A 12,637-nucleotide genomic window follows, 5' to 3' on the forward strand; every position below is an offset into this window, starting at 1 on the left:
TATGTCCACTTTCCACATATAACACTTTTTAGAGAATAAAACATAAAAATTGACACCAGCCTTACTACCAGAGAAGGCTGGACTTGAACTTCAGCTGTTTGCGTGACAACACTATGCTTTGTACCTCTGCCATACTTCCTGACAATCAGCTGTACATTACTGCTTCTTTGGAATGACACAGAGTAACTGCAAAGGTAGACTGTTAAATAGTAATTTGTGAGTTGATTTAAAATAGAAAGTGCAGTGTTACATTCTCTGTGGTCAGCTATGTTGTGCTTTAATAAAGCCTAGTTGGCAATATTTTTGCTGATAAAATGAAAGACAACTTATGATTGTGACAGCAGCTGTGATATGTGTACCAACACCGACCAGTGATGGTGGCAGGCTGCGATACATCTGCTTTCGAACTGATGGATTCTAAGCGAGGGCGCTGACACTCCTGACACAGCACATCCTGGACACAGTTGATTTTAGTGCAGCAAAGGCAACACCAGCTGCAGGAACTGGAACAGAGAAACAGACATTTACACTGTTGTATCAGTTTTTACAGACATACTCATACATTCTCATAGTCATACCTGATCTGGCCTCCACAATGCTGACTGTCACTGTAACTTAGAGCATTTCACTGGTTGACCTTGTTCAGGGTAATAAAAACCCTTAGAAGAAGGATGGCAGCTACCTTTATTTATTTATGTAAATAAAGCTCAAAACCAGCAAATGCAAACAAAATTGAGCTTTAAACTCTTACCTTAGTAATTAAATGTTTAATTATTCACTGATACATGGAGTCCACTGTGACTTAACACTGAGTGTGTTTACATGGACAACAAAACTCCAATAATGAGATTAAGACAATACTCTGTTTAAGAAACCACCATGTAAACCAATTTTGATTACCTTAAATGGGTTATGGTCATAGCTGAAGTAAGCAATAATCCAATTAAGACATGTGGGTTATGTCCAAATGTCCTCCCAAATCACTATATAGGTCCCAATATAGTGAGTACGCCACTTTGTAATGGTGTCCGAATCACTAGTAACTGAAAAGTAGTGCCCTCAAAATTTCCCATAATGCATTATAAAAGTAGTGAGCAGTAATGGTCACTAGACGGGCAGAATAGATCGTCATGCATTGCGTGGATGACAAAATAGCGGAACCGCCCGAAAGTTATAAATGTAGATTCAAGGTTGTATTTGAAAATTATCAACAGATGGGTAAGTTATACCTTTTTAGAAAACATTCGGGATGAGATAAATTCATTTTTACCAATTATTAAAATAATAAAAATAATTTGAGTTTGAAACAGGAAGTGACGTCTACATGCGCCGGTGGCCCATGCTACGTCATAATTGACAACAGAAAAAAGTAGTGGGGGAGTGTCAGAAACCATTAGCTGCACTATATGAGTGCACTATATAGTGACTCAGGGGTTAGGGACTAGGGTAGACATTTGGACATAGCCGTGGAGTATTCCTATTTTACTTGCATTATGAAAAGCATGTAAACACCTTAATCGCAATATGAACATTCTGAGAGCCAGTCTTTATTTTGCACTCCCATCCAGTATCTCCATGTTTGTTGCGGTGACATAATGTTGCCAAATGAAATTACAGAATATGGCCATTGTTGGAGAAGACGCTGTCATCTATGTGCATGTATTGCATGACAAGTAAATAAGCCTAACTTCACTTGAAGCCTCTGTAAAATTAAAAAGGAAATACCCAGAATGGTATATGGTACCATAATAAACTGTATGATCATAGCCAATGCCAAAGTTAAACCACGTAAAATTATAGAGGGAAGAAAGTACGTAGTGACGTAGGCTGAAAGACGTGTCATTAATCGTCAAAGCTCTATGAAATGTAAAGTGCGAACATTAAAGTGTAGTGAATGTAAATATACATGTATAGAACATGAACTATTTGAAAGATTTTCAATCAGGATTTAGAGCACATCATAGTACAGAAACAGCACTGTTGAAAGTTACCAACGATCTTCTCTTAGCCTCAGATAATGGACCTGTTTCAATACTTGTCCTCCTAGACCTTAGTGCAGCATTCGACACCATTGACCACAACATCTTATTACAGAGACTGGAGCATGTGACTGGTATCAGAGGAACAGCGTTAAAGTGGTTCCAATCCTATTTATCGGACAGATTCCAGTTTGTTCATGTCCATGATGAACCTTCCACAAGAACAAAAGTTAGTTATGGAGTTCCACAGGGCTCCGTGCTAGGACCGATTCTGTTCACCCTGTACATGCTTCCTTTAGGCTATGTCATTAGGAAGCACTCAAATTATAGCTACTCTAGATGGCATAAGCACTACTGTAAAAAACCTTGGAGTTATTTTTGACCAGGACATGTCCTTTAACTCACACATAAAACAAATCTCTAGAACTGCATTCTTTCACCTGCGCAACATTTCCAAAATTAGGAACATCCTGTCTCAAAATGATGCAGAAAAACTAGTCCATGCATTTGTTACCTCAAGGCTAGATTACTGTAACTCATTACTATCTGGATGTCCCAATATCTCCATAAAAAGCCTCCAATTAATCCAGAATGCCGGAGCCAGAGTCCTGACAGGAACTAGCAAGAGAGATCATATTTCTCCTATATTGGCTTCTCTTCATTGGCTCCCTGTAAAATATAGAATAGAAATTAAAATCCTTCTTCTCACATACAAATCCCTTCATAATCAAGCTCCTTCATACCTCAAAGACCTCATAGTACCATATTATCCCAATAGACCACTTCGCTCTCAGAGTGCAGGTCTACTTGTGGTTCCCAGAGTTTCCAAAAGCAGAATGGGAGGCAGAGCCTTTAGTTATCAAGCTCCTCTCCTATGGAACCAGCTCCCAGCCTGGGTTCAGGAGGCAGACACTCTCTATACTTTTAAGGCTAGACTTAAAACCTTCTTCTTTGACAAAGCATATACTTAGGGCTGGCTTCAGGCAACCCTGAACCATCCCTTAGTTATGCTGCTATAGGCCTAGACTGCCCGAGGACCATCGGTGCACTGAGCTCCCCTACCCTGGCCGCCCAAACTGAGCCCGGTTCTGCTGGAGGTTTTTTCTTCCGTTAAAGGGAGTTTTTCCTCTCCACTGTCGCCAAGTGGTTGCTCATAAGGGAATTGTTGCGTTTTTAGTTTTAGTTTTTGTAAAGTGCCTTGAGATGATTTGTATTGTGATTTGGCGCTATACAAATAAAATTGAATTGAATTGAATTGAATTGAATAAATTCCTTAAGGGTAAAACCTTCCTCAATCTTAGAATGTGAATGTATTCCTGCCTTAGGTCTGCTACAAAAAGAAGTATTCTAAAAGCAACTCATCTAAACACCTTAATCAGAATATTGTCTCTTTCAGAATAAGGTCAACGGTCGGATTATTGCTGTCCATGAAAACGTAGTAACTGACAGTCAAACCTAATGCTGGTTATGGACCTGTGGGCTCATTGTATTCTTAATTTATATTGCTAAAACTACTGAGTTTACCTGTGACTGCTCTCTTTATTGGATGATGACGACGAAACAGTTGTTCGTCGGTGGCTGGCGCTTTCAGGATAGGAATGGTACAGTCTGTCACAGTCTAAGCAGAGCCCCTGGAGGCAGGTGAGGCAGTGGGCAGAGACACGGAATATTCCACATATAGTGCAGTTTTCTGAAACAGAGATAACAATCTACTACAATCAAACATTGTCATTAATTTCTTCTATAATATGCAAAATCAACTGTTTTGTATTGTACTAATGCACTAAGTATTAGTATTTGTCAGTCAGCCTGTGTTGATGTAGAAATGTTTGCTTGTGCTGTGTGGTCTCACCATGTGCACTATGTGCGAAAGAAGAGACTTATTGGAGGAGATGATGAAGAGAATGTTTGCCACGATCAGTTAAGCTAAAGGCTCCAAGCAGCCTGTGTTCCTGTGAACTTATTTTCTAATAATTCTATTGCACTGTACCTAAGCTCCCTGGACATGCCCACAGGAATAAAAGTAAGCCCAGATTGAACAAATGGACAGTTCAAATGGTGGAGAAAAGAACTAAGGAAAACTTTTAACAGATACAAGCAGATCTGCTGGGGATCAGTATCAGCAATATCTACAGTATATCTATCCATCCATCTAGCTAAACAGCACCATGTGGGGTTTTCTGCATTCTCCTCTGACTGGGGTACACAATGACCTCAGTGGGCACTGCATCTTCAACTATGCACATAAAACAGGCCTATGAGTATGGATGATTTAACACAGGCACCAGTGGCGTATGGCTTTGTTTTTATGCCTACCAATAACACAACATATTACCACTACAATACACATATCAACATTAATACAAGTGATCTGTTGATACTTTCTGAATACCAAGCTACTCTAAAATAACCATGATGTTTTAATGTGTTCAACCAAAGCCACAATACTTGTTTAGCAAATGAACTCCTGTATGTTTGAGCTTAGTAATAGTGACATCAGCATAAAATTTGTAATTAAATGATTACATAAAAAAACATCAATACAACCACGGCTAACCAAGTAGTCAGGGCAATTTCGGTTTCTTTCCTTACCTCGGCGTTTGTTTGAGGAGGTGGAAAAGACTTGAATAGACCTGAGACTTTGGTGGTTGGAGGACAAGGAGTGGTAATGACTGTTCTCTTTGGAGGAGTGAGGCTGGAGGGGGGAGGCTAGAGACTTGGTCTGACTGGCTGGGTGGTATGAAGTGAAGGAGGAATGGTAGACCACAGCATCAGTATTGAGACCCACGTCCTAAAAGAAGAGAAGAGGTGGCATCAGAGGTCATCATAAATAGAAGAAGGCTTATTTAGTATTCCTGTACCAGTGTTTTACCAAACAAAATGGCTTCATCGTGTCTCCAGGATAACAAAAGGAGGATAACTGAATGACTTGATCTGTCATAGGTAGCAACTATTTTCCACCTCATCTCTGCTTTACCCATTCTCTACTGTGCCATATTCTACTGATATAATCATCTCAGTATTATATTTTCAAATCTTCTCCCAGTTGCCAATGGATGCACAAGCTACAACAGTCTAGGGTATACTAAGTATTCAACCTGGAAAATCTCCTTAAATGGTGTGAAAATTATCAAAAAAATATCAGAGTCATTCAAATCCACCAAGTCAAATCTAGCAAAATGGGCACTGAGGCAACTTGGTTACAGTTGTCAAGCTGAACTGCCCCCCCCCCCCCCCCCCCAAAAAAAACCCTTTTCATATACACATAAAGTGAACATCTTTTAAAAATACATGTGTAAACTATCCATTTCAAATATATTTAAACATTTTTGTGTAATTAAAATTTAAGTCACTGCATCTAATAACAGCTGTTCCTGTAAAACATTTTCCTGTAGTTCATGTGTACAGTGTCAGTAAGAAGTTTAGTCAACCAAAAAAGGACGCTGATGGAAATTCTGTGAAGCAAGGGAACCTTTTCAGCATATTCAGCCTATGAGCAATCTTCCTCTGAATATTCATATGAACCAGGGAAACCTGAAATAAATGTAGGAAAGAAGACTACTCTTGTGGTATGTCATACTCTACCTTATGTCTCAGTGTAGGAATGATTCTCTCATAAAACTCAGGGTGGGGATGAGCCTCCTGGGATCAAAACAAACAAGTTCTATTTAATGCTTTCGTTCCAAGTCAAGCAAGCAAGTACACTATGTGTCTAAAGTATGCATTATGCCTACACAATACGAAAGAAGAAACTTATGAAACAGATAATGGCTATAAAATTCACAGTGATAATATTTACAGTTTCACAATCACTCTGAGATCAATATTATTAAGACTGTGACTAATTATGTATTGCATTTGTTTGGTTATATAAACAAACTGGTCTAGCATAGCATGAAACTACATTTTTCAGTTAATGAGATTGTGATGGACACAGCCATCACAGGGTAAAGACATTACACCCACATTCTTACATCATTACTTTCATTTGCAATAAACTACATTGTCATTTAATTTACATATTTATTTGCTTTTAGCCATATAATGTTAAATGTAGTGCACAGATTAATGTTATGAGGTTATGTCAGCAAGTTATTAGTTTCCTTTATTGCATTAATTTTTCTTCATTTGTCTTTGAGTTACCTGGTTATGGTGTCCTTCCTGCTGAGCAAAAGGTGTGGCTGAAGGTGGAGCTCACTTAAATGCTAAAGCCAGCTGATCAGACAGTTGTTATGAATTCTGAGTGTAGTATGTTTTGGTGACGTCTTTTATAGGCCTGTTTATTAAGTTTGATATTTGATTATTATTTGCATTTTTCAGGAAATAAAACCCAATTTTGATTAAAATGTCTGTGTCTATGCTGTCTCACTGCTTGGAGCGCAATTTGTGAGATGGAGCACAATTTTTGGTAATTTTTGCAATATGAAAATGAGCAATTTGCAGTTTTGGTTCACAAGGGTGCATGAAATTTAATTTATTTTTATAGCACCAAATGACAAAAAAATAATCTCAAGGCACTTTACATAGAAACCCAACAAATCCCTCATGAGCAAGCATGTGGTCTGCTGCCTTTTGATACTTTTGGCCAAGCTTATCTTTAAGCAGCTTTGGTGATCCAGGAAGGTGCATGTAGTTGATGCGCCTTACGCATTAAAAAGATGATATCTACACAGATATTTAGATGCTTAATAATATGTTCATTTATTTACCTTGTGGAAATAGCGTGTAGTGAAACGAAACGGTAAAAAACTGTGAACACCTTCCCTCCAAGAACACACCATGTGAGGGAAGGTTCCTACCTTTATACAATTTTTTCACAGTGACACCTAGTGGTGGTTTAAAATATTATCACTTCTGCATGGCTCTTACAGGTACTTTTGCCAGAATCTTTCTACGTTACTGATTTCTGTGCAGAGATACTCTGATTGTACCTACTCCTTTACAGGACTGTAGTCTGAGCTCCAGTTTGAGTCTATGCTTGCACTCTGTGTTCCATGTTTCAGGAAATTAGGAGTGCATCATACCAGAGCCACTACTGGCTACTACTACTATGCAAGCCACTACCCAAGAGAGCTTCCTCGCACAGCCGCTCTACTCACCCCCACTTCTGCTCTAGTCAACAATCAGCTTCACGTTCAAAGTGTTGAACATACAGTCTGCTTTTGTCTGGACGTTTTAGGTCTAAAAACAAACCTACAGTATTTCTGGCATTTTTATGTATATTCATATAAATTTTTCACCTTATTTGTAATGATATTCACTAATTTGCCACTAATTTTCCCAAGAAAATCAACAAAGTGTGGTTAGTTAATAAACAAGCAGAAACCACACACACATATACACCTTGATAAGCATTTCCAGTTCCATCCTCAGGCTCATCACTTCTAGTGTTACTGCAGCAACACGACCCACATCTGGGTCTGTGACATCATCAGGGAAGCTGAGTCCATCTGGCTGCTGGTTGGAGTAACCATAGAGATAGAGCACAGCTCGCCCTCCCTGGGTGTGGAAAGATCAAACAAGGTGAAATATGAACTCAACATCTTACTTTTCCAAACAGCCAAGAATGAAACAAAATTTTCAAAGTGTGTTTCCGCTCTGTGTGGGAAATCATTTTTTGGGTTTGATAAAAGGGACAGGATAAAGACATGTTTGGCACAGGATCGGGAGAGGTTCAGCATGGGACAGGATTATCAGCATGTCTCATGTCTGTTCAACAACTTAACAATGCCTTCTCAGCACCAAATTATAGCATCAGTCTGAACAACAAGCACATTTGCATCATTGCTAACTACTTTAATTTACTATTAGCACAGAAAAATATGCAGTATCCAATTGTACACAGTGATGACAAACAGTCATAGTCCCACTATTGGGTAGTATACTTAAAAAGACATAATTTACGTGGTCTTTGGTTCCCTGTATTAATTCTTGGGCTGCACAAACACTGGAAAACATCACTCCTTCTGTAGCCAAAATAATTACTTGCAACAGACATTGCTTTTCTCTTGCAAACAGATCTACAGATCATAAAAACCTTACCTCTTCTGTTTGTGTTAATTACTGGTCAAAATAACCATGAAAATGTTATGTGCTTCAACTGGCTGTTGTCACCCTCTGCAGGTGAGCTTGATCACCTGCAGCTGTCTGTAGGACACACTAACTATGTTCACTAGTGAAACATGTTGGGCGTGCCCAGCACTGTGACTAAAGCCTTCAACTGCACTGTCAAGACTCCATTTGACCAAGGGCAGTCCACTGGCTCTTACTAAGAGAACCCTTTTAACAGACCCCCCCTCATCACACCCTGTTATAAATACTTTAAAGCTATTCCCTTCGGACCTGAAAGGACCTGAAACCTATGCATAACTAATTGACCAGGCTTATAAAGAGCATCACTGTCAGACTGCTGTGATATAGAAGCCTATGGAGTCAAGTCGATGTCTTTAAGTTTTGGCATTGTAAATAAAATTTGGCATTGAAAAAAGAAGCATTGGCATTTAAAATAAAGTTTTGGCATTGTAAATAAAGGTTGGCATTGCAAAAAGAAGCATTGGCATTGAAACACCTTCTTTGCAAATGGGCATTAAAAATATAATATTTTATTTTTGTATCTGAGCACAGACACATTTGTGGTTTAGGAGCTCTAGGAGAACTTGTATGTGAATTTATGTCCATGGTGAGCAACAGGCTTAGTCAATGGAGTGCAACTTGACCACTTCTCCTTTGGTTACTCAGCGGACTGCGGTATGCAAATTATATACGTCATAGCCCCTCATAGCCCCTCCCTTTAAAGCTCTTTCCCCTCCACGCCAAAACGGTGTTAGAGAGTTGGAACTGAAAAAAAGTCATTGAAAAAAATGCCAATGCCAATTGGCAAAAGATTATCAGTGAAACCACACCATAATGCAAAAAGATACAGAAATAAAATATTTTTAATGCCCATTTACAAAAAAGGTGTTTCAATGCTGAAAGGACCGAGCCTCAGTAAACACAAGGTCAGACAAGGCTGTGCTGATTGTCTCACACTGATCTCAGTTGGCCTCCATAGTTACCTAGCGCTTCCTCCTAAACTGCTGTTTAGACATCAAACTCAAACCCAGAATATAAATTGATCTCAAAATCTCTTTTCCACCACTGCAAATCACCTTCTTGTATATTATTATACTGTTTTAACTCATTTATTCATCTAGTTTTTCTGCTCAGTTCTCCCTGTGTTTCCCCCTGTGTAAATAGTATGTATGTACCATGTAAATAGTTGAATAAATCTTTAAAAGGCATCTGTCACTGGCATCATTTGATGTTATTTCACACAGTAAACTGAATCGGAGAACTTTCATATTCTGTATTACTCATTACTTTGATCCACTATCAAAGGATCTGGTGCCCCGAAATTATGAAGATGGTTTATGATATGATTCATAAACCAGACATAATATACACATTGATGTTCTTTTATTTCTTTACCTGAATAGCATCAACAGTGGCCCTGAACACTGGGTTGTTATGTTTTACAGTCCTCCAGTATTTTGGCCTGTTGGGATTTGTCAAGTTACAGCCATACTTTTCCAGGATGTTCAGTGCTGTAGACAAGTGCTGCAAAGATGCAAGTGTCTGAAACAGATATAAAAGAAACTTTTGCCAAAAATGAAATAGCATTAGAATTCAATAGGCAATGAACCAAGCAATGTTGTTGTCACTGATGGAGTGTACTGTATACACTATCAGTCAAATGTCTGGACAGACTTTACCACTGAATTGAATGAGAAAGTGTGTCCAAACTTTTGACTGGTGCTCTATGCACTGTTTATCTCACCTCCTTTCTGTTGCTACCAAAGCTGTTTTCCATGACCATGGTTTCTGCTGTGATGTGATGGTATTTGGAACAGGGTGGTAAAGGCAGATTAGCCATGGCCATCACCCCAGCCCGCACCTCTACCACGCTACCACCAGAGTACAGACAGACTTCTGCGTTACTCCGCACCTCCTGGAGCTGCTCCGACAGAGACGGCATCCTACACACGCACACACAGACAAGTGCGCACACACACACAAAGACTTACTACTTAAAAAGACAGAATAGTTATATTTTTTTATTTTTAGTTTGGTGGTACAAATCCTTTTCTGTTCTTTGTTGGAAGTCGCAATCTTTCATAGTAGTATTTTTTTTCTAAATCTCACTCGATTGGCCAGAACACTGAACACTGCCAATGAATCTTGTATTTTGTATCACAAAGGCCTCAGGTTGTGCGTGTGGGTAACAATACATCCTGAACACTGAATCTGCACAGGGCTGTCTTAAGTCCACTACTCTTCACACTGATGACACACGACTGTTGTGCAAAGAAGACCACCAACCACATAATAAAATATGCAAATGACACAACAGTAGTGGATCTGATTGAGAACGACCAGGAAGCTACAAACAAAGAGGGGGTGAACTGCTTCACAGAGCGGTGCAGAAACGATAACCTGGTGCTGAATGTTGGAAAAAAAATAGAGATAGTGATCGAATTCCGAAGGAAGCCACCTGTGCACACCCCCATCTACATAAATGGAACAGCTGTGGAGATGGTTAAAAACAGTTCTTTGGGGTTCACATGGAAGACAACCTGTCTTGGCCCCTGCATACCTCCTCCCTGGTAAAAAAGGCAGCGGATGCACTTCCAACGACTGAAAAGAGCACATCTATCATCTCCACCTTCTACAGAGGCACCATAGAGGGCGTGCTGATCAGCAGCAATTCTCTGTGGCATGAGAGTTCCACCACCATGGCTAGAAAACCCTGATGAAAGCCCTGAAGATGGCGGAAAGAGAGCAGCCACAGACGTCTTTGGTCAACAAAAGGTAGAAGCAATTCCGTAGTTTGGGAACCGTTTGGAATCGAAGAAGCAGACATGGATCAAAAATATATCATGTGCAAGATTTGAGAACAATGCATAGTCATAAAGTGGAGTCAATGGTGTTGCTCTCCGGGTAAGCGAATCACTTTTGTCTTGCAAGCGTGTCGTGTTGTATAGTTCGTCTACAGACTAGCAACAGACTAGCTATAGTTTAACACACCTCAAAACTAACTAAACTCTAAACAATTCATTAAGTACTACATTTCGGTACTAGTCAAGTACCTTTCTATTTTGACCGGTATTTATTGCTATTTCCTGACTTAGCGCTCGTTAGCCTACCGGTTAGCTTAGCTAACATGGCCTCTACCCCTCTCTGTCTCTTTCCTGCACATGGCCTCTCCCCCTCTCTCTCTCTTTCCTGCTCGGTGTGCCACATGTTTAGTTATTCCTTTGCCTCCTTTAGCGACAATGATACCTGTAATAAGTGTAAGGTTCTGTTAGCCTTGGAGGCGAGGATCACTGATTTGGAAGCGCGGCTCCGCACCTTGGAACAAAAGCCAGCTAGCCTAGCCCCGTTAGCTGGTGTGGAGCCACCGAGCTCAGGGTCTGTTAGCGGTCCAAGGGCAGCTCCGGAGCAGCCCGGAGAATTAGCCTGGGCGACGGTCCGACGGAAACGTACAACTAAGCAGAAGCCCACGGCTCATCACCTGCCTGTTCACGTTTCTAATAGATTTTCCCCGCTCAGCGACACACCCGCTGAGAAACCGACTCTGATAATTGGCGATTCCATAGTCAGGAACGTGAAAATAGAGACACCAGCGACCATATTCAAATGTATTCCTGGGGCCAGAGCAGGCGACATCGAGTCAAATCTGAAGCTGATGGCTAAGGCTAATCTTAAATATGGAAAAATTGTTATTCACGTCGGCAGCAATGACACCCGATTACGCCAATCGGAGGTCAATAAAATTAATGTTCAGTCGGTGTGTAACTTTGCTAAATTAATGTCGGACTCCGTAGTTTTCTCTGGACCCCTCCCCAATCTGACCAGCGATGACATGTTTAGCCGCATGTCGTCGTTCCGTCGCTGGCTGTCTAGGTGGTGTCCAGCAAACGATGTGGGCTTCATAGACAATTGGGCCACTTTCTGGGGAAAACCCGGTCTGGTAGCGAGAGATGGCATCCATCCCACTTTGGATGGTGCAGCTCTCATCTCGAGAAATTTGACCGAGTTTATTAGCCGACCTAAAGCCTGACAATCCAGAGTGGGGACCGGGATGTAGAGACTCAGTCTAAAACGCCTCTCTGCAGTTTCCTTAGAGCCGCCGCCCCCCTCAAACCACATAGACACTGTGTCTGCCCCTCGAACATATAAATCAAATAAATGAGAAGTTAACAGAAGAGGAGTTATTCATAAAAACTTAATAAAAATTAAGACCACTCCTCTTATTGAACAGAAAAACAGAACTGTCAAATGTGGATTAATAAATATCAGGTCTCTTTCATCTAAATCTCTGTTAGTACATGATTTGATAATAATATGTCAGTCTGAATGAATCAACCCCCCTCAGTCATAAAAATTATCATGTTCCTCGAAGCACAGGTTGAGGTGGAGTAGCAGCTGCAATCTTCCACTCAAACTTATTATTAAACTTTCATCCTCAGGACAGTTATAACTCATTTGAGAGCCTCACTCTTAGTCTCTCACATCCAAACTGGGAAACACAAAAACCAGTTCTACTTGTCCACCTGTCCCTTACTCAGAGTTTTTAACTGAATTCCCTGTCTTCCTGTCTGATTTAGTGCTTAGATCAG

General features: G+C 40.3%; 1 protein-coding gene across 1 annotated transcript in view; it reads right to left on the reverse strand.

Moving 5' to 3' along the window:
• The window catches only part of rnf31 (ring finger protein 31), a 64,439-nt gene extending 54,446 nt beyond the window's left edge, over nt 1-9,993 (reverse strand). Inside the window, exons 1-7 of the mRNA XM_026312589.1 lie at nt 9,796-9,993; nt 9,447-9,593; nt 7,323-7,478; nt 5,565-5,621; nt 4,572-4,770; nt 3,504-3,669; nt 370-503 (exon numbers count right to left, since the gene is read on the reverse strand). Of these exons, the coding sequence (XP_026168374.1) occupies nt 370-503; nt 3,504-3,669; nt 4,572-4,770; nt 5,565-5,621; nt 7,323-7,478; nt 9,447-9,593; nt 9,796-9,993 (1,057 nt within the window). The remainder of the gene's footprint in view (nt 1-369; nt 504-3,503; nt 3,670-4,571; nt 4,771-5,564; nt 5,622-7,322; nt 7,479-9,446; nt 9,594-9,795) is intronic.
• Between the last annotated feature and the right edge of the window lie 2,644 nt (nt 9,994-12,637).

Source organism: Mastacembelus armatus, chromosome 17, assembly GCF_900324485.2.
Source record: "Mastacembelus armatus chromosome 17, fMasArm1.2, whole genome shotgun sequence".
NCBI lineage: Eukaryota > Metazoa > Chordata > Actinopteri > Synbranchiformes > Mastacembelidae > Mastacembelus > Mastacembelus armatus.